General features: G+C 40.7%; 1 protein-coding gene across 4 annotated transcripts in view; it reads right to left on the bottom strand.

The window, feature by feature from the left end:
- Positions 1 to 23,153, bottom strand: part of LOC137176739 (fibroblast growth factor 14-like) — a 65,348-nt gene that overhangs the window by 35,246 nt on the left and 6,949 nt on the right. For 2 of the 4 annotated variants that reach the window (XR_010925858.1, XM_067582628.1), the window contains exon 1: positions 21,671 to 22,002. The exons of 1 other annotated variant lie outside the window; for it this stretch is intronic. Coding sequence is in view for 2 of the 3 variants with exons in the window: in XM_067582628.1 (XP_067438729.1) it covers positions 21,671 to 21,962 (292 nt within the window). In the remaining variant the exon portion in view is untranslated. Of the gene's footprint in view, positions 1 to 13,291; positions 13,427 to 21,670; positions 22,003 to 23,153 lie in introns of those variants that run through there. One more of the 4 variants, XM_067582631.1, reaches the window with a different exon arrangement.

Raw genomic sequence — 23,153 nt, 5'->3', positions numbered from 1 at the left:
AGGTGAGTACAGCCAGTCATGTTAATACATTAAGTGCACTGTAAGGATCAGATTCGGACTATACCATACATTCTATTACATGCACATGTACTGGTTCAAGTTTTGCCGATACAGTATCTCACACGTGAGCATGAATTGGTCGTTCCAGTACAGCATGTAGGTCAACCATCTCTTCAGCTGCTGAATAGAGAGCCGAGCTGGGACCCAGCTGCACACAAAGAGCACTAAAATGACATTTTTCCTGTCTTCTAGGAAAACTGATTACAAAGAAAATCTCAAAACCTTTTCCAATCTATCCCGTCTTTACGATGAATATAGTTTGGCTGTGTGGGGTTTTTTTTGATGGCATGGTGGAACCTCCATCATGTCAGGGATCAACAAACTTATCAGCCGGGAAAATTACAATTCTCAAGAGATATTTTGAAAGCAATGTTATTGACTTTGTAAGAAAAATCCTATTATTATTATTCAGGAACTCTTAGTTTTTGTGTCTTGCTAACTAAGGATTGCAATGTCAATCATTTATTCCAACACTTTGGTGATATGATGATATATGTGGACATAATTCTATCATATTTGCTGTAGATATTCATTATTCCTGTAAGGATTCGCACTAATGTTTTCGGTGACCTTTCCTTTAGCACCGACAACAAGGTATGACTCGTGTTTCATAGGCAGGTTGCCATTAAATGTACTTATCATATTCATGCTCCCAAAGGGATGGATCATTCCCATCACTGTCAGTCCCAAATGTCAGCTTTGCATATAAGATATCTCACAGTCTAATAGGTTGATTGTCATTTAATATGCTGATCTCAATCACTGTCCCGAGGGAATGAAACCTTTTGTTTCCAATATAGACTGTTGCTATTGTTACAAAAATAATTACAATAAAAATAACCATGTCACAATAAAAAAAAGCAGTTAAATATATGTATGATAAGTATTTGTAGCCTGTGTTTTTTTACTTTTTTACTTTTTCTTGGTTTTAAAAGTATTCCGGATAAATGAGAAGAATGAAAAGAAAGAGGGATTCATGCTTAAGTAATTTTTCTTCTATGTTGTGTGGATCCAAAAAGGACTTGAGGGCAACCGGTGAAGCATATGTGATTAAAAAATAATCGGATGTCGCTTTGAGGCTTCGTGACGTCAGGTGCAGGTCGGAACACTTGAACCAAAATATTTTCAGCACCATGGACAGCAAACAGCATTGGTCTCTGTTTGTGTATGTGTGTGTGTGTGTGTGTGTGTGTGTGTGCTGCAAATGGACACACACACACACACACACACACACACACACACACACACACACACACACACACACACACACACACACACACACACACACATATTATCCTCATGCCCACTTGGTGGCGCCAGAGTGTGTCTAAGAGCATGAGCAGTAGTTCACTGATAACATTATTAACAGTGGTGATACATCAGTGACACAGTAGAGCCTCATTGTGTTTGGTACATAGTAATTAGGGACTCATATAAATACTATAATAACCAAATGTGGTTCTGAACACAGGTAAGAGCTTCAAGTTTATCAGATTTTTGTCTTTGAGAATGGAAAATATGTCAGTGCCATTATGTTTTTATGACTTTCTTATTCATATATTTTTTCTTTGCTTGGTCCCATTCTGGCTTCAAATCAAAGACTCATAAAGACAAAACAGCGGCAGCAGACTGTCATCTTGGATTTTCATATTTTTTTTCCCCCCATTTCTGCAGGTAAACCCAGAATTTCCTGACAGGGTCCCAGACTTTCCTTCTTTTGTTCTTGATGTTGCTGACACACTACAATTTAAATATAGAAAGTACTACTGATTCACTCTTGCTTCATCTCCCGGACAGCAAGAAAAAGAGAGAAAGATGTGTGTGTGTGTGTGTATGTATGTGTGTATATGTGTGTACTAGTGTGTATTTTATCCAGGTCAGTCCAAGTGAAGGAGTTATGAATAAATCAAAGCTACATTTACATTAAAATTCATCCTTTCTACTGCTTTTTATAACATCGGAGGAAGGCAGGACACAGCTCTCATACTTCAAAAGGAAAATTCTTTGCACCCCGTCCTTCCTCCATCCATTTATTCCACCATTCATACCCCTGAAACCACCCATCCCGAATCTTTCTGCTTCATGCACACATTCACACAGAGATAATCACACACGCAAATCATGCAAGAGAACAAAATATGCAATATTGGGCATAAATGAAAAAGAAAATGACTATTATTGGCCATTCAGGCTCCCTCCTGAGAGAACACACACACACACACACACACACACACTCCTATTATTTTCCATTCTGTTTGAAGCTTTGCCTTTTCTGCACATCTGGGTCTTCTGGGTCTGCGCAGAGGCAGCAGCGCTCTCTACAGGCACTAAAAGGGAACAGCACTCCCCTCCTCTTTTTCCTCAATCCCTCTTTCTTTTATCTCACACATTTATTTATTTCCAGCCTTTCTTTCTTTTTATGCAGTTCCAGGATTCTTGCTGACATTAAAGACATTTCTGCTCTTTTTGTACATAAAAGCTCAATCAAAAGTTCATTTTGTTTTCTTGGAATTTGTATTTTATTTTATTTGTATTCAGTATTTCACAGAGATTTCATGCTGTCTAGTTTTGTAATGTGATTTATTTATAAGTTTGTTGCAATTACAATAGCTTGAAGCTTAATAATGCTCATCTGGGGGCCTCTGGTGGCTGCTCGACTGTCACTGAGCTGCTTTGTTCAATTATGCCTGAGATATATTATGTTTTGGAGCAACTTATGTGAAAAACATCCTGTTTCATATGCAATTACACTATTGTTCTACAAATTAACAATCAAGCACCTGGCAAGACAGATGTTTTTCAGACATTTAGATCTCAGTGCTGTTATCTCCAACTTGATAGTCTCAGTTTGTTGCTACTAAGACACTAAGATGAGGGGTAAACTTCTCCATAATCATATAAAGAATCTGTTGCAGAGGTCTGTTTTACATTAAAGTCAGTGGGGAGCAGCTGCAAGGTAAATGACAGCATAATAAAATAGGAGAATGCAGCACTATAAAAACTGATTTTCAATACTTAAGAGAAACATACTATATCTTGACAACTCCTGACCAGACTTGGCATGAAATTTTATGGTTATTACAGAAGATTATTCTTAATTATTTCGTTGACAACTCTGAAATATTCACAAAGAACCCTCCTGACTTCATAATGACCCCGTGCCCTTTTCTCTAGTATTCTCTGTACAAACTTTATGCCCTATTGCTGGTAAGGCTCTAAGAATAGAAAACTGTGATGTGCACATACTCTATGGAGCAGGGGAGAAGATGATAAAAGGGGCACCTCGTTCAAATGTGGGTGTTAGGCTTCGATAAAGCGCCCCTCTGTTGTGGCATTAGGCCAATAGTGAAGCAGCATTCGAGTTAAAAAGGGTATCAAACCATATGTCATTGGGCACACAGAGAGGTGGTTGCTGAGTATGTTGATTGTTATTGGTGTCTACAGACTCTAGCGGCTGCTTCAGACTTTAAGTTGTTTATTAGTCCCAAGCATCACTTTAAAAAGCAAATTAATGTGAATAAACTCACTGAACTAGCCAGAAACAGTAGCATCAAGATGATGACAGCAAGACTGCCTCTGACATTTTCTTAAACACTAAGAGGATAGTGCAGTATGGATTATTAAAAATGGTGATTGTACAGTGTTCGCATCAAATCACAGAAACTCCTCGACTACCTTAAAAGAAGTAATGAACATGTTGGGGGTAGCAGGATGAGTGTAACTTTTATTTATCTACAAGTTTTAATATTTGTTGTTGCCTTATGTGAAACAGAAAGTGTTGTTTTTGTCCACATACTTATGATCATAGTTTTATTTTTCCATGTTCAGTATGAAAGAACTTGACTGAGGCCTCTCCGCTGATGCTCTTGTAGCTGAATTTGAGTAAATCCCTGCAGCAGTGTTTATGATTTGGAATGAGATGTTCAGCAATCACATATGTTAAATTGGTTGTCCACGTACTTCTAGCAACACAGCATATAATTACTTGATTTCAAATTTATAACGTTACCATACCTGATAAGTTGAATCTTGTTGAAAATATCTACAACCAAGTAAATCTTCCCTTTAAAGGATGGTTCAACATTTTGGGGAAAGATGCTTATTTTAATTTCTCTCTGAGAGCGACGGGAGAAAATTGATATTAACTTCATGTCTGTGCATGTAGTCCGGAGCTGGAGTCAGAACTTGTTGAGCCTAGGTTTGAATTAAAACAGGGCAGGAGGAAACAGCTGTCCCAACCAATCAACACCTCTAAAGTTGACTAATGAACGTGTTGTATCTTGTTTGTTTAATGTACAACAGCTGTGAACTAGAGGCTGAACTTCCTGGAGTCCTGTCATCACAGTCAGGTTGTCAGGTGTTGCACTTTCATGCATATATACAGAGAACTATATTAAAACCTGTGTTCTACAGCCAAAGATGCTGCACAAAAGTGCTGGACAGATAGATAAACTGTTGGCTTTCTGTTTGTGTGAGCTTTAAAGTTGATGCTCGACATACTTTTGAACTTTGGGCAGAGCCAGGAAAGCTGTTTCCCCCTGTGTCCAGTATTTATGCTACGCTAATCTACTGCTGGATGAAGCTTCATATTTAACACACACAAACTAACACAAACTATTCCTTAAACACACACAGACATGAGCCTGATCTCCATGTTCTCTTCTAACTTTTAACGAGAGTAAGTGTATTTCCCAAAATGTTGAACTATTCCTTTAAATAGAAGATTCATCTGATGAGAATTAGGCTCCGTCTCTACTGTTTTTACTGTGTTGGACTTGTAGTGCTTCACCAAAATGTGTCGAACAAACAGAAGCTCTGTAGGTGGCGCTCTTATCTTTGTCTGGCCAGTCATGATGGCTGTGCTGCTCATGCTAATTACTGTGCTCTCTCTCTCTCAGCAAAATGAAGAGAAAGCAACAGGTAAACATTACATTCATGTATTAAGATAAAATTAATCACAGACATAAATACTTATAATTTGCGGCAGAAGATGAGAAAAGAGTCGGGAACGAGTTGACGATGAAGACAGACGAGAGATGGAGCAATAGGAGGACGGGGAGGTAACAGATGTGGGTGGGTGTTCCCCAGACAGGAGTGTGAGGATAGCCACTCTGAACTGAGCAGGATGACTCATAATTCACGCTCAGACACCCGCCCCCGTACACACACACACACACACACACACAGACGCGGGGAAGTCCACTGTTACCTAGGTAACGAGTGATTAGTGACGCAGGTGGGTCTCCGAACGCAGGGAGAGAACACCTGCTGAATGCTGAGAGGATAACACACACGCAACACACACACACACACACACACACACACACACACACACACACATATACACACATCTGGCATCAATTACATTCATCGCACTGCGTGTCTCTTTTTTGCTCTACGCACACACACAAACACTCCTCTCCTCTCCTCCTCTCCTCTCCTCTTCTCTCCTCATCTATCTTTGTAACATCTCCAACTCAGCGGGGAGGAGAAGAGAGGGAATGGAGGGACTAAATTATTCATTCACTCCCCCTCTCTCTCTTTTCTTCTATCTCTGTCTGCTGTTTTTCAGTGTCTCGAATCCCCCTCCCCTCTTTCTCCCCGTTATACCTATTCCTCTCTATTCCCCTTTTCTTTTCGGCGCCTCTCTCGCTCGCAGCACAAAGACCAGAGAAACAACTTTACACAAAACAGGGATATATGTGTATCACAGTAAAACATATGTTGCGTTTGAGTTCCTGTTGTTTTTTCCTCCACACTGCAGTGGTTGTTAAGTAAACTTTAAGTTATCACAAATATACTTCAAACAGGGGAAAATGGGGTCAAGTTATGAAGGTAAGATTTTAACATAAAGGACTTAAGTTGTGGCATGTTTAACCTATGCTCACGTACTTTAGTTGCCATAAAATGCAACAAGTGGTTTGTTTTACCCATTAAAACACTTCCCCCCAAGCTCACAGAGACCTCAGTTCTCATTGGATTGTGGCATCATGTAGACCCTGTCACACGCTACAGGATTTATTCCACAGAGCTGCAAATGTTAGTTGATGTTTGGGGCTGAAATCAATCTGTTCAGTTTTTGTAAATTAGCCAAGGAATGCACGGGTGTGTCTGCAGCCTCAGGTGCCAAGATTTCTGGATTTTAAAGTCAATAGATATGAATTTTGAAAATATAAAAATGTATTTCCCTGAGCAACATGTAAACAAAGCAGCAAAGACTAATCTCAGCTCTTATTTCCTACTGAAGAATAAAGATATTGTTGTTACTTGTGGCCATCACACTAATTTTATGTGTCTAAATTCATATTTGGATACCATACAGTCATGGACGTTGTCATGTCGGTTTGTTATACTTTTATATTCAGTTTTAGTGAACATAAAAGAAGATTCAAGCAGATAAAAAGTCTCCTGGGACCCGTCTGTATATCACATGGGTCTTGATCCTGAGGTTAAGTACTTCCGACTCTTCACAACAACAGGACTTGGATGTCAATTATAGAGGTCTTCATGGACCGCGGTCCTCTAAACACCTCACATATTGATATTGATCTCCCTTTTAAAAGCTGCCTGTTTCAGCTTCAGGGACATTTTGAGGGGACACTCCCAGGAAGTGCTGTTCTAATATTTCTGGTGTTGTTGGTACTTTGAAGTGTGAAGTAATAACAGTGAAAGTCAATTCGTGTTAGTCACGCCATTTCCCCAGAGTTCCCGACTGTAAAAAAAAAAAAAAAAAAAAAGACTGTAGACACTGGACCGGTCTGAAATCGACCAGTCAGCTCTAACTTAATTCATTATGGCTGCCAGTTAAAGCAGCAGCTCATATGCAGAGAACGCCAACTGCTAATGTGAAGCAACATGCAAAACGCTGCGTTCGCTATTACTAGCAAAGTAATTGTACAAAAATGAGTCAAGTGTTCTGCTCATTTACTGCTTTGTGGCTACATTCAATCATATTAATGCAGGTTTAAAGGTACTTTGATTAGGCTCATGCCAATGCCGTTTTGCTGCCGCAGATCCCTCCACCACCTCAACCTTCTCCTTATGTGGTGTTTCATGTTGTTGATTTAAGTAAGATTTATGTTCATGTATGTTATTCAGGGGAATTAGCTAAAAATGTATGAGGTCAGAGTATAACTTAAGGAAAAAACTGACTCTCAGCATCCTTTATTGCTATCCAGGGGCCCGTTTCACCAAATTTGCTAAGTAGAAGCTGCATGGGATCATTTGATGTCTTATGACACAATTAACTAATGGAAAAAAAAACATCATACTTTAAACTCATGTATGAGCCTGAGAGAGGAGACCATTTTCATGACAGTCATTCGTGAATTTCACCACTTGCAGAGATCATCAAGTCAGTAAGATTCATTGTCTGAGAACCATTAATATCTATAAAAAATGTTGTGCCAAATGTTGTATTGAAATACTTCATTGGATAAATTTTCAAAGTGTGGAAAAGTCAGGGGGCCATAAGTTCATCTGTACAAAATTTCATGGTAGTGTTGATCTGACATGCAGTGAGAAAGTTAATGTTTACATGATATGTGAGATATACTGTATATTTAATACAGATGTACGGTACACATATCGTATGATTCAGCAAATACAGTCAAATTCTAGGACGTATTCTTACAGCTATTCTAAAAATCAGTACTTTTAGGATGTTGTTTTGAGTCATTTCCTTATGTTTTTCCCTTTTCACAGAGAGGTCAGAGGTCAAATGCAGTTTCTAGAGAAGGTACAGTAAAAATAGGAGTCTCGAGTCGTCAGTGAAAATGATCCACACAAAATGGTTACGGTTGAAAATGGAAGACTTCTGCATCAGAGCGGTTATATAAGCGCTCCAGATCTTTCCCCAAAAAGTAAGAACCACAGAGGATGAGGGGAGGGGGAGAGGGTGGTGGAACTATGGGGATAGGGGAGAGATAACTACAGAGACTGAACGGAGAACTCCTTCAAGCAAGAGTTAAGGAGGTGCTGAAAGTCAAAGCTTGGTGGAGGTGGTAAGGGGCTTGAAAAATATGTTTATGTAATGTGAAAATTAAGTGGAGGAAAATGTATAAAAATGGCACAGTCTGACGCAGAGCTAACAGCTTCTATGGAGTCAGACAGCATCCTCATTTGGTTTTTAGAAATGTTTAAAATGAGGGTTAACAGTGCCTTTATAAGGTAAGTAATGTCTTGTTATAAATCTAGGCTATTATTCACATTAAACTGTGTATTACAAGCACGATATATCATGTTTTCTCATCCCCTCTAAATCTAGACAACTCTAAATCCCACTTTAATATCAACGGGTCCTCGGTGAAGAGGGAGGACAGCTTATCTTGGTGTCTACATCACTGAGGGCCTGAACAGGGCGCTGCATACTGACTCAGTGGTGAGAAAGGCGAAGCAGAGACTGTTTCACCTCAGACACTTGAGGAAACTCCGGGTATCCCCTCAAAAACTGAGGAATTTCTACTCCTGCACCATTGAGAGCATCCTGACGGGGGGGAAACGCCACTGTCTGATATGGAAACGGCACAAATTGATTTCACTGTGATTGTCCCTTATACGTATGATTACACGTGACAAATAAACTTAATTGAACCGGTCGATAGAATCTCTCTTTAAACAGATCGTGCGGCGCAGTCACTCGAGCAGACTGCAGTGATAGCACTTCATCTCCACTCTATTATCCACACGTATCCCCTCCACTTCACCTACAGCGCGCGCATCATGACTGGATTTGATAGCTGCAGCTCTCATCTGGATTCAATTACCACTAGGAGAGCATGTGCCCTCACTGTATTTTTATAAGCAACTGGTGTCTGTTGCATTATACTTAAAGCTGCTCTAATGACTATTTTTTACATTAAGAAGGAATCAAATGACTATGTTTGATGTGAGAAGCTCTGACAAACTTCCTGTAAGCTACCATCCCATCGCCGAACTGCACACAGACGAAGATGAGTTGTTGTGAGACCAGACGGGAGCTAAATAGGAGAGTGAATATCGGTCTTACATCCATCAGGTAGTCAGGAACTCATTATGAGTCAGTATGAACAGGAGGAATGATTACAGCAAGAAAAACATATGTCAATGTTCATTTAGGCACCTGACTTGAAAAACTGCGAACCAATCCTTCAATGTAAGTGCAGACTAAACCAACCAGGCAGGCACAAAACAGCAACTGTATGATTAGGGGCTCAATATAGACAAACATTATTCACCTGACTTGCCAATTAACCTACAGTAACCTGCCTGTCTTCAGACTACGGGAGGAAACTGAAGACTTCTTACTCAGGTATGGTTGGTGCCTGCCCTCGACTAATACACAGTAAGAGCTCAAAGCTATTATCTAAGACATAATTGAAGACACGGTAATGTGAATATAACCTGCGATGCCATATAGGCTGGATCATGAGCTCACTCATTCTCTCTTCCTTCAGCTGACATCCACCTCTCAATCATTTACAGGAACATCTCTCACACATCCATGCATTGCTTTCATTGCTGATATTACACACCCTCATTTTTAGCCTAAGTTAAGCTCTCTGAGTTGTACCATTACTGTACAGTGCAGTTCAGTGTGGCACACTTCAGTACAAAGCAGAGCAGGGATAGTACTGTACACAATGTGTAGACTGGACCAGTGACAGACAAATCTAATGGATCTGTCAATACTAATTAATTTACTCTCTCTCTCTCTCTGGTTGATATGTGTGTTTCGCTCTGTGTATGTTTGTGTGTGTGTGCATGTGTGTGTGTGTGTGCACTGCACTGATCTGTCAGAAAACACTCACAGCCAGAGTGGGATTGAATGGTTTAACTCCCAGCCCCAGTGCGCCACTGCTAACAGTACTTTTCAGTGTACTGGTCCTTTAATGAGTCATGACAGTGATTTTCTTCTCATGCCTCTGAGATGTTGACATCACTGTAACCTGCTGGTCTCTCTGTAATGAGCCAGTCACGTCTGAGGTGGGCCATTGTTTGATTATGTTGACAGCGCTGGTTTTGATCCCCTTAATCTTCAGCATGTCAGACTGAAATATTGTGTTTTGTTTTGCTAGTTACGGCATTAAAAAAACAGAGACAACATGCCAACTATCTGCTCCATATTTTCCAAGAGAAGGAGATTAGAGCCTGTTGTTGATGACAGATTCATTATTTTTCCTTTTTTAGTGCAGCGCTTCAAGCGCCCCTGTGTGCACGTCTGACTGAATCAGACATAAAATTAGTCTTGAATAACGGGAACAAAGAGCGTAGGTAGATAATGTGACAAGAGATAAAACTTTGTCAAGCATTCAAGACTCAACAAAGGAGAATGTTTTCGGTGCCACCCACAGTCTTGGAACTTTAAGCTTATTTTTCTCAGCAGCATTTCCAGGCAGTAATAAAAATCTTAGTTTCAGCTACTGTGTTGTGAAAAAACTTGCTATTCCCCACACCTCTCTGCAGAAAAAAAGTTCACAGATGGATCGAGGAGAAATGGCCAGGTGGTGGATTTTTGGAAAAGGGTCTTTGCATTGTTATAATCTTCTGGGGGGAAAAAAAGAGAAATAACCAGCTTCATTAACCCAAATTAATCAAAATCGGATTATACACAGCAAACCTGATCCCCTTGTCCTTCTCTTTGTAACAATTCCAGTTACATTTTAGATAGATTAGGTAATAGAATGACATGACAAGAGGCAGAATATGAATGTAAAATGCTTATAATAACACTAGTTTCTGCTCTAGATGGCGAAAAACACATTTCTGATGCTGACAGTAATGCCAAAGAGACCTCTGACTAATCTGTTTTCTCCACAGTGCTGCATTAAAGGAAGCTTGTATACAAATATGTGCAATGTGTGTACAGCAATCCTTCCCAGTGAAAATGTGAATAGTTCAGCAACACGGTGTATTAGGTTTTCATTCAGCCTGCGAGGCTACAATCTAATCCAAACTCTTGCCATAATACAGATCTAAGAGCAACACTTTTCACAGGTACAAGGGAGATTTGAGAGGGGATACACAAACAAATACAACACTCTGCAGTGAATAAGTGCTGTGCAAATACTGATAGTATGACCATTTTATGTCTGTGTCCATTATTTAGGGCTTTAGAGAGCAGAGGCTCTCTAAGGTCCTTGAGAGTTACCGTGCATTAGAGTTAACATGCATTAGAATTTCTTCAAAATTGTCCAAACAAGCATGAAATTGCTCCCACTCGTCTCATTGCATAAGAGACATTTTATCAGCCAGCATTAATTACTGGTGTTTGCTATCAAAACACAATATTAAAAGCATTTTTATCAGGGGTGATGCCTTTTAGATTCTTGTTTCGCAACAGCTGATTGCTTCAACTTCAGTGCAGCTCACGAATATATTTTGTTTTTTACAGTGGTTTTAGAGTTAAATCGTGATGTGATTTTTTTTCAAGAGGATTTGTCAAAATGCGCCGAAACAGGTAAAAAAAGATTAACTTGCTTTTATGAATAATGAAAAATGATATTTGCATTGCATGTGGGCAAATAAACACGGATAAGTCTGGTGATATTCTGTATTTTTTCTTATTCTCAGCAAATCCCATGAAAAGGCCAAAACCAACAATCCTTCTAGCAAGTATTGTCTGTGTATCTAAAGCCTGAGATAGTTTATTCCTCTCTGCCATAGAGCTCCATTGTTGTCAAAAATTATAAACAAATGAACCACACCGTTGCACCAGGTGACACGTTCCTTCATTACCATGAACACACACTGTAGTTTATTTTGACTCAACGCCACACACACCGTCCTGCTGCCGGAAGTACTCTTCAGAGCACCAAATGTGTATTACTCCACTGAAAATAGTCCCTAAGAAATGCATTATATTCACTCCTGTTACAGTAATAGATGCCAAAAACTACAGTGCCCAGCTGTTGTTATATTAAATGATATATTTTGTATATCTTCAGTAGAAACCTGTGAGCTTGGGATTGAGTGGGAAGCCAGGAGTCAGAAAGTACTGAGAGGCCGAAAATGCATTACTGATTTTGGTCTTTGTTGACAATATGAATAATATAGAGTAACACCAGCTTTATCCTTTAAATATCAATGAATCTCCTAGTTTATCCTTTAATAGTTGGTGATGTGTGTTGGTCAAAATGCTCCACTGTGGCTGCATATTCTGCTGTTTTCTGATTAAAAACAGCCTCTTTGCCCAGTGAATAATCGCCCACAGTGACCCATGTGGGACAGCATTTGCATTCCCGGAGGTGTTAGCCACCTCATACAAGTCTAATCATTCATGTGTGGATGATTTACAAAAATTATTGGATGAAAAATGTTCACATAGAGTACAGCCAAACATCTCCACAATCATTTTTGACTGAAGTTACTTTAAAACTGACTGAATGCAACACACAGTATATGAAAATTTGACTCACATGACAACAAAATCAAAGACGCAAACACACACACAGACATATATCATCAACAGCTATATAATACAGGGTCCTCCAGACAGACACTAGAGAGTGACGCCCGACTTATCGACTACTACACGTCATAGGACACGTCAATTTATATAGAGAGTGTGTGTGTGTGTGTGTCTGTGTGTGTGTATACTCACTGTCTCAGTTCAAAATCAATGAGGCACTCAGGGTAATCATGAACTGACACTAAAAAGCCTCCAAATGCCCCTGTATTACATCACCCTAAACCCTGTCTGGATTATTTTAATTAATGATTTTAGTTTAATCAGTTAAATGTGTGGCATTTTTGGACTTCAGAGACATCACGGACGCTTTTGTCCTACAAAGCGTTCACACAAAAGGACGCTTGTTGTAACAGAAATCTCTGAAACTGAGAGGTTTTTTGAGGTTTTCTGCGACTGAATTTCATAGTAATACCATAGCGAAAGTTTACAGAGAAGCTAAAGGATGCATGAATGACTTTATTTTAACATACAATATAATTGGATCGCTGTTATACAATAACTTCACGTCTCCAAAAAGTGAATTTTAGTAGCTAAAATAAATTTCCCATTAGCCGTATTTCTAATGAACTGACTGAATTTTAAGCAACCTTTAAAATGATGCGAAAAATATAAACTTTGTGAGTTTATATCATGATGATAGCAAAGAAAATTGTACAAATAGTCAGTATTATGATAGTTTTATTCTTTTTAGTGATTTTTTTTAGCGGTAAAGCAAGTAGCAGTACATGTCATAATCCTGCTCTCTCTCTATTTCCAGTGTTTCCAGTGTTAAGAGCACCTTACCTGGTTCAGCTTTGCCTAAAGCAGCTCGTATTCTCCTCTCTGCTACCCTCAGTATAAACTCAAAGTCCATGGCTGACACAAACACACACACACACACACACCTGTAAACACCAGCCTGCCGGACTCCTTGGAAAAACCCACTTCTTAAATCATCTCGACTCCCCCAACGCGGCCTCAGACGCGGACTCACACACACGTACTAAGAGGGACAGATACGGTGATTATGTCACGCAGGGCTGTCAACAAGTAAAAGGTTAACACAGACAAGAGAAGAATAAAAGTCAGCTCAAGTGTGTGTGAGTGAGAAGTAGAACAACGGGAGAAGAAAGAAGTGGAGAGCAGAGATATAAAGAAGAGGTGCTAGGAAAAACCTACAGAGTGAGAAATCATCATCCAATCAGTTTTCACCTCTGCATCTATTTTTTTCTTTTGCATTGCAGTTGACAGGGCAGCTTTCAACATAAGTTAAAATTATAAATACACCAAAGTAATCAGAAAAGAAAAAATACAAGCTAAGAAGAGCAGATGTTCTTATTTATTACCTCCGCACTCAGAGGCAATCCTGAAGATTCCTCTTATTTATGTGTTCATTCGATATTCTGTGTCTTCCTTTGGTGCAAATGAGTCATCAGGAATCAACAAGTTCTCATACATAAACAGCAAAATAGGTCATTTTTCATTGCCTTGCAAAACAAGTCATATAACAGTTTTAAGAAATGACTCATTTGAGTGTTTACTGATCTGTCACATCTATGATTAAAGGGCTAGATAAGTTTAGGCACCTATTTGGTTTTAAAGTTAGGCAAAGATGCTTTAAGAAACATTCATGATTAGTAGAAGATGAGACCATCACAACCTCACCTGAAGGACTTTTGGGGCTTTGCTACAATCATTATTCACACAACCGAAAGAGGTCACTTGTCAGAAAACATAAGTTGTTCCATAAGCATTTGAACAAACAACTTATAGTATAAATAGAACTGTGTTATCCTGATGCAAGATTATTAAGATGACCCCTCTGGGAAGAGGTGGATCCAAGGCTGCAGCCGCATTGCTCCAAGGCGGCTGAGGTACTTTATTTGTACTGTTGACAGATTTATTTCTGTACACCCCACCTTTCCTGGTGCCTGTCCCTCATGATATCTTTTTTTTTTTCTTAAATTATTGTGAGCATCTCAAGTTTTCCTTATGGTTTCCTACATTTTTTGTAGTGCTTCTTAGCATTTTGTCTGTGTTGTGGTTTGAGGATTTGTACAGGATTTATACAGCTTCTCTATTAAAATTCAAGTTAACAGTTTTCAACCAACAGCAGCTTTTTACAAGTGTGGTATTGTCATGAGTGGCTGTGCTATTTCTTATCTACTGAACTATAGTTGAAAGTGCCATAAAAAAACAGTGAGTGGACCTTAAGTTGGGATTGTTTTGCCAACTACTGACTCCAGGGTCAAGACTGAACTTTCATGCTTAACTTTAAGCCATGTGGATGAAATAATAGCAGCTAACAGCAGATTGTTTTGTCAATATATACTGTATATTTATATGGCATCTCCAACCTCACCAATTAAACACTTTTTATACAGCAGAGTTGGAGAGAGACCGAGTTGTTGTCAAGTGTTTCTCTGCTTCTTATCATCCAGTCTGTGAAAACACTTCTTAGTGGGGCCTTTGATGCCCTGCTGCTTTTTAAGTGCACTTGGAAAAATAACACTCAGCACTCACTCTCTCTTGACAGAAACCTGGAGCGAGAGCTGTCCAAACACACACATGCACGCACACACACACACACACACACACACATCGCCTTGTTCACCTTGCCTCTTTTGCTCGTTGCTTCGTTTCGAAAATTATAGTGTTTCCACTGTTGAGCGGAGTTACACTATAATCAGAGCTACCGGCGTCTCAAATGTTTTCTTTTTCTTTGTTTGACACCCTGAAATAACATTCACCTCTACCTCAATACTGCCCTTTCAAAACAGGAATGCAACGATGTGGTGAAAGTCAGTTTCAGACTTTTATGCAGGTTTAACAATTTATAAACCGGTGTAGTCGCATCGCCTGTAAAGTTCAGTTTAGTTTGGTTTGTTCCGGTCTGATTATATAAGATGACCTGTGTGACTGTGCTGTAAATGTGCGTGAGCGAGGGGCCGTGATTACTTGACAGCTTACGTACATGAGTGTGAGGTATGACGTAAATGATGAGTTCAGGCCAAAGCACATCAGAAGCAGCAAAGTCATAATGTCTTTCTGCAGACTCAGTGTGTTTGGACAATGAGGCCATGAGTTAATGAGTTCACACACACACACACACACACACAGATAGGGAGTGTATTAGACTACTGCACCAAAAACCCTCCATGTGACCTTAGAGGACAGACCGTCACTATTTTGTCCGCTCATCACATCTGGACAACGTAACAGCACGCAATTGAGAAACAGACAGAAAGACACGCACAAACAAGTTTAGTTTGTTGCAAGCTTGAGGAAAATATGACATATGAGTATTTTTTGATTCTTGACAGAGATCAAATTAACATAAAATAAAAATAGAATCAATTGAAATCAAATAAACGTGTACTGTGTGTGAGTGGGTCTTTCACTTCTAGAGACAGATCTGAACTGGCAAGAACTCCACTGCTATACTCCAGTGTTTAAATAAAATATAAAGTACCATGCCTTCATGGCAACTCTCCAGAGATGGTGAAATTATAGGAATTATATTTTATTCACTGGATAACTAAAAACAGACATTAAAGGACGTGTTTGTGTGTGTGTTTGTGCATGCGGGTGCGTACATACGTGTGCTATAAAAGGGCCAAAGTCTCTATGTGGGTCACGTCATATGGGACACAAGACATTGAGTAACATAGTGCCTTATTCCTTTTTAACAATGAATGATAGTGATGCTGGTTCATCTGGAGGAGGCAGAGGGAACTCCATTCACACAGTTTCTAACGGAAAAGGTTCCCTAGCAGCAGAAATGAAAGAAATAATGGAGAAAAATAACAAATATACAGAAATAAGACTTTTTAATGCCATGGTTGAATTTAAGATTAATCTGTCAGTGGGTATTATGACCTTTAAAGTTATCATATTTATTTTTTCAGTAAGTTAAACCCCATTTTTGATATTTATGGCATTTTTTTTTCTGCGGTAGCCATTGAGAATAATTATGTTCTGAAATTGCCTCTCTCTATATATCAGTTTTGGCATTGTTACTCGTAGAGTCCACGTTTACCACACAGGATTCAAATTGGCTACACAGACAGGAAATTGTGCACTGATGTGCTCCAGTGTAAATGTTCGTATTTCAGAGAAGCCTCCGTGGTTACAGCTCACTCTCCTGCAGCTTTAATGGAGCTGAATTTGTTACTGATAATTCAAACTGAACATTTTCTGCTACTTTACGAGGAGGCAGCCACAAGAAAATCCAATTTATTTGTCAGCAAGGTACTTTTTTGGCAATACTATTGTTCACTAAATTCAACCAGGATTGAAATCTTAAAGGTTAAACATGAAATAATGTGATAATATTGTCATGAATTATTTGAAACAACTACTGACGAGACTGCCACAAACTTTCATATGAATATTCACACTCCAGAGGATGATTCCTAATGTTTCTGGTGGCTGCTTGGCCTTTCCTCTTGTGTCATCATCAGGACAAGCTTTGATATACTCGAAATATCAAACTCTAATTGGTAGATTGACTGAGCAAACTTAGCGTTTAATGACAATCTTCCCTCTGCTGCTATCTCTAGGACAAACTTCATGTTCTGAGTGCCGCTAAAAATAGCAAAATGTGTTGCTTTCTGCATCCAACACTTTCATATTGTGGGGTGTAATGAATATTGCAGCACTGAAGGACCAACTGTGGGGCTTAAGACTTTAAGCCTTGTTATTTTGCAAATCTTAGATCTTATTATAAGAATACCGACATTAAGTAAAAGTGCACTTATTTTACAAGAGCAACAGAAGTAAGAAAGAAACAAGAGACTTTAGCTTGCTTCTCAATGAATCACCTACATACAGTACATACTGATGCACACACACACACACACACACACACACACCAAAGCTGTCTTTCTGCCCTCCCAGTGGACCTTCACTAAATAGTGCAATTCAGAGGAAAAACGCCAGCAAATGCTGAGTCAGCAAAAGCTTCTCCACCCTACTCCCCATTTATAGCAGAGTTATATTTCACCACCAACTGCTGTGTGTATTACACATAAATACACACACACACACACACTAAAAATGCCGAGGGAGAGAGTATATGTTTTCTTTAATTAAAAGAGAAAGTGACAGCTAAATGGTGCTGGCTGCTATAAATCCATGAGCTGCACGATGCTGCTGGGAACTTACTCATTTCTCTCAAAGACAGCGAATGTACCGCCGTTCTACTTTGCATTCCCCACTGTGTGTGTGTGTATGTGTTTGTGTAGGTGGGTGAGATATGCTTTCATTAGCTAATCACAGCTCACATGATAAAACAACATATGCAAAAGCCAAGTTTCTGAACTTGTGAAACTGAAACCTGAAGCACACAATCAGTCACTTTCACCATCATATAAGGACTTCAGTAGCCACGTCAAAAAAAAAAAGTACAGTAATACACCTTTTTGATGCAGGGAATTGGTAAAATTAAGTATTTGCATGCATTTTTTTCGACATAAGAAATCTTTAACATAACCTTATTCTCAATTAATAATAAAAATATCTTCTCCTTACAGCAGCGATTTGTAACATCCTTCTTTTAAGTCCACTTCCTAGCTTTTTACGGACAACTGAGCCAACTTCATCCACTGGTGAAGACCATGAGATGCGATTGAAAGCTCCAGAAAAAGCTACTAAGATTATTATTGTATCAAACTACTATTTTCAATCTTTCTCATTCATTTCACTGTTTCAGCACTCACGTTGTTAAACATGTTGCAGAAAGGACTGAACTATACATTTCAATATACAGTGTATGAAGTATGACATTTTAAAATAACATCAATTTATTTTTTACTTGTGCTAATCATATTTAATGACTTTACACACCAAAAGAAGGACTTTGAAACTGCGGGGTAACTAAGAGTAAGGAAGTTATGCTCGGTGTTGTTAAAATCCCCACTTATGTATCATAGGAGTGCACATGTTCGCTCATAAATGCAGAAAGTCTAGCTTCAGGCCAATTCATCAAATGAGCAAAGAGGACATAATAAAAAAAAGGAATTAAAGCAGAAACACTGAGCCCAAGGGACACAAAAAAAAACAGTCATGTGACACTGTAAATAGCCAGTGCTGGTGTGTTGGCAGGCAGTGAAAAGACACTGTGGAAATGTTGTTGGACTGTTCTGTTCAGTCCAGCAAATGAGTCCTTTCACCTGCGCCAACAGGCCAATATTGATTTTGCTTTGTGTATTTTCACCTTTAATCTGCAAAATTAGGGGTTTATCTTTGGTGCTGCTAAGCACTGATTACTGTGGCGTTTTCCCAGAAATCACTTGTCAGTCGCACAGTGCAGACATATGTCTTTTTCCTTGAAGTGTTTGTTGATAATCATAAATATAGTTCTACCTTTTATAAACTGTTTATGAACCTAACAGTTTGATGTGCGGGAAATATCTTCGAGAGATATTTACATCTTAAACTACAAGTCACCTCTCTTGTGCATCTGTCTCTGTTTCTGTTAGTCTTATTTATCTTCCACGAACTACAGTCGCCTGCAAGTATGGGTGCAGCTCTGCAGTCTAGCACAGCATTAAGATCACAAAAACACCCTCTGCTTCTGAGGCTGTTTAACATAGTTGTATGGTTGAAGTGATGAGCACACTGCTGCAGGACAAAGCATGTGTTCTGTATGCCTTTTTGGCTACAAGATAGTTGCATCAATGGCCAAAGCTGATACAATCCAGGCGCCAATATTCACAAAGATCTGGTTTCTTATTTGTCTCATAATGAGTACATGTCTTATATGCTACTTGCTTCAAAACTTGTCATTGTGCACTTTCACCCACTGTTTACCTCGTGGTATCAGAGAAGAGCCTTTAAGGACAATGTTTCTAAAACTTTCAGCTCGTTGAATGCAAATCACAAGATTTTCCAAGACATGCTGCCAAGTTTTAAATATCTGAGTCGTGTTTTCTAATTTCCAGGCCGCCACTGGTATGATAATAAGCTTACAGAGAGTTGAAACTTGCTTGAGTTGGGTAATCCATCACAGAAAGCATCATGTCTGTTTGTTTTTGTCAGAATTAGACTGTTGTTGCATGGTATTGCACGTAAGTGCAGAATCTGATCTGCAAAACCTACACAGTGTTGCCATAACTTTGTAACTTTGACAGAAATAAAAGCAGACATGATGATTGAGCAACAGATCTCTAGAAACTGACTTAACCAGTGGCTTTTTAAAGCCCAGAAAACACACATTAAGTATCTCAAACAACAATGATATGCATTAGAAAGTAGTTGACAGTAAACACAGAGATTGTTAATGCTAGTTGGTTGCTGTCCATGGTGCTGAAAAGTCTTTCCTTTTAACGCATCAGCTCTAAACCAGAAGGACAGTGCTTTGTAATCACTAAAACAAGTGAAAAAAGAGAAGACACAGCATTAATGTCTCTGACCTCATCGCACCATCACAATAGCCACTCAGTGTCTTTTATTTTTCTTTTCAGTGATGAATGTTTTCACAGAGAAATGCTGCAAATGACTTCCAGTGCCCACATAATGAACAGTTTGCATTATGCTCAGCTCAGAGTGTGGTGTAAATAGGCTTGTAGATGAATGATACAGTGCATGGTAGCAGGATAGAGTTGAAACATTAACTCTTTTTTACTTATACCACTTTTTTGTCTCATACTATTTCCTCTTACATAGTGCTCTCAACAACAACATGTTGTTTTCAACTTCCTCTGATGGCCATTAGATGCTGGCTCAGGAAAAAAACAGTATATATTTATATATCATTGTTTAATTTAGGATATATTAAGGCTAAAGGAGAACTTTTTTGGGTTGTTTGCTTAATTGATTGGTCTCTAAGCCTATCACAGTCAGTTTCTACATGCTGGTCTCTCCTCTGCACCGACCAGGCCTCAAGCTCTTTCCCAAAATGTAGTTTTTGGCTCGAAACAACGAGGCAGAGATAATAATGGCGATGATGGATAGTTTGTCCAAACTTTCACATCTGTTGATAAAGACATAATATGTAACTACGACTTCAAAAAGTCGCCTCATCGAGCCTGTCGTTGCCCTCCAAACATTGTGTCGAGGTTACAGGGGCCAACTCTCTAATGCAATGTCAATATGCCAATAATGTCAACAACATCCACTTCCTGTTACAACGCCAATGTCAATCTCTGTGCCGCCTGGAGCGGAGGAAAAATCTGGTGGAAAACAGAGCAAACAATTTGCTTTCAGTTAAAGCTTTTAACAAATCTGACGGGAAATGTTCTGATTTCACTCCGCTTTACGTTTGTCCCGAACCCTCTGGAGAGCACGACTAAGAGAATAAAGGAGCTCCTGGTGAATTAACCTGAATTTCACCTTTAATTATATCACACCTGCAGCCTGTTGATGAACACAGTCAGCGTTATGTGACAGACAGATGTCCTATCCCTAATCTCTGAAGTTATAGTTACACACATCTGCACAGGAACCCAACTTTAGAAGATGGAGATGTTGCCTGAGTGTACCCAGCATGATGCTGGACATAACCAACAGCTCACCTAGATGAAAAAGTTGAAATAAACACTGTATGACTCCTTAAAGTCAGTGCCCCAAGAAGCTGTGAGCTCTGCTGAACACATCACATTCAGTCTTCTATCTCACGAGGAGATTATTGTGCTCACACATCCTGACTGAAAATGTCTGCAGCCATAAGAAAAACACACAGGGACTCTTTCCACTCTACAGTCCACAGTATATCCAAGGTGGAAGTCTAAATAAGGCCATGTGCTGTTTAATCATGCAGGTTACTGGAGCCTGAACGGGTCTGCATGCTGCATTAGACTTGATTTTCTGCAGCATCTCTGCCACGCACGCTTTTCACACGCACTGCCACTGTAGTCTCTATCTGTGCTAATAAGTTATCACCCCCCCCCCACACATACACACACACCCACCCCTTCTCCCTGTTGCCCCCTCCCCCCCTTCCCCTCCCCGTAGTGCACTCACTTGCTGCACAACTGCGATTGCAGAGAAACACCAGCAAGCAGTCGAACAGTGCAGTCTCGGGAGGGAATACACACACACACACACACACACACACTCCCGCGCACACGCACGGGCACGCATTAAAGTGTTTCTCTTTCTCTATCACCTCCACACACGCACGTACACAGAGAGAGAGAGAGAGAAAGAAAGGGGGAGAGAGAGAGACAGTGAGAAACTCACCAGTTGGGTTCTTGTTTTTCTTGAGGCTCCTGCCACAAAGACACTGCAGCATATGCGATCCTTTGCTGAAAATGTTGTTCCAAATAAACCGCATGGATTTGGCCGAGACGGGGGAGGAGGAGGAGGAGGAGGAGGAGGAAGAGGAGGTGGGGGAAGAGAGGCGCTCCGGATGCGGCAGCCTAAAATTCACCCACCGCATGGGGGCTGATCCGCCCCCCTGTTTGCATGCCAGCAGAGCCGGCCAGCTGTTGGGCTCAGTTCGGCGGTGCTTCTGTCCCCCAATTTGCACCATAGACAAGAATAAGAGCAGGAAGCCCGGCTCGTCGCCCGGTTTCTCGCCCGGTTCCTCCACAAGCCCAGAGACCAGGAGCCGCACGTATTCCGCGTCGACGTCGTCCCCGTGCGGCAGGAAGAGAGCAACCGCTGCGGCGCTTTGCTCCGCGGTCTCCGCCTCCGGCTGCCCCAGCGGCCGGTGGCCCTCAGCGGCGGAGGAGGGGTCGCTGCTGCTGCTGCCGCCCGGCCGCCGCGGCGTGAAAAGCCCCCGAGCGCTCCTCTTCAAATTGCGTCGTCTGCCGCGCGGCGCGGGGAGAGGAGCGGCAGCGGCGGACAGGCATGCGGCGGCGCTAGCGTGAAGTCGGCGGTACGCGGCAGCTGTCGGCTTCTGCACAAAAAACCATTGCATATTAGTGGGGATCGCAGGGGTCGGTGCGTCCGTCCGTCCGGGATGGGAGGAGGAGGGGAGGGGTGCGGATACCGGGTGTCCGTCAGCAACTCGGTGGCATCCCTGTACCCGTACAGCGGGCAAGTACTGCAGCGGGGGGGCTCCTTTCCAAACACACACACTCAGTCAGACACACTCACACACTGCACACACACACACGCTAGATGCAGAATCCTTTTCCCAGCAGCAGCGCTGGTTCTCTGCTCTCTGGTCAGTGAGAGTGCACGCAGCGCCGGACCGGGCAGGTGAATCACTGCAGGGAATCTCTGCACTATCCCACTCTGTGTTTTTCTCTTTAAAAAGTCCTTATGAATATTTGATCCGCGTTTCGGCCTCCACTTCTCAATAATCCATAAGCTCCAATGCGCCAAGATACTGCTGCTGCTGCTGTCTGTCTGTCTCCTCTTCCTCTCCTCTCCTCCTCCTCCACCTCCTCCTCCTCTTCCTCTTCCCTCACCTTGCTGATGAAAAGAAGCTGCTGGACTATGGCTCTGCTGCCTCTTCTACTCCAGAAACTAGATGGAGAAGTAGGAAGAAGGAGAAGCCCGGCTCGTGGTCCTCTCGCGCTCTTCTTCTGCTTCAGCGTCTTTCTTCTGCTGCGCTCGAGACGACCGACGGCCGGTGGGGCGCGAGGAGGTGCACTGACTATCTATACCCAAGCAGCAACAAAGTGACGGCAATTAAACAGTGAACGCATTCCGGTTTGCACCTTCAACACAAAACACCAAACCATCTAAAATTGAATTAGGCTGCTTTTATGTT

This window comes from Thunnus thynnus, chromosome 24, assembly GCF_963924715.1.
Source record: "Thunnus thynnus chromosome 24, fThuThy2.1, whole genome shotgun sequence".
NCBI lineage: Eukaryota > Metazoa > Chordata > Actinopteri > Scombriformes > Scombridae > Thunnus > Thunnus thynnus.
The sequence above is the reverse complement of the archived record's forward strand: the minus strand, read 5'-3'. Positions and strand labels throughout refer to the sequence as shown.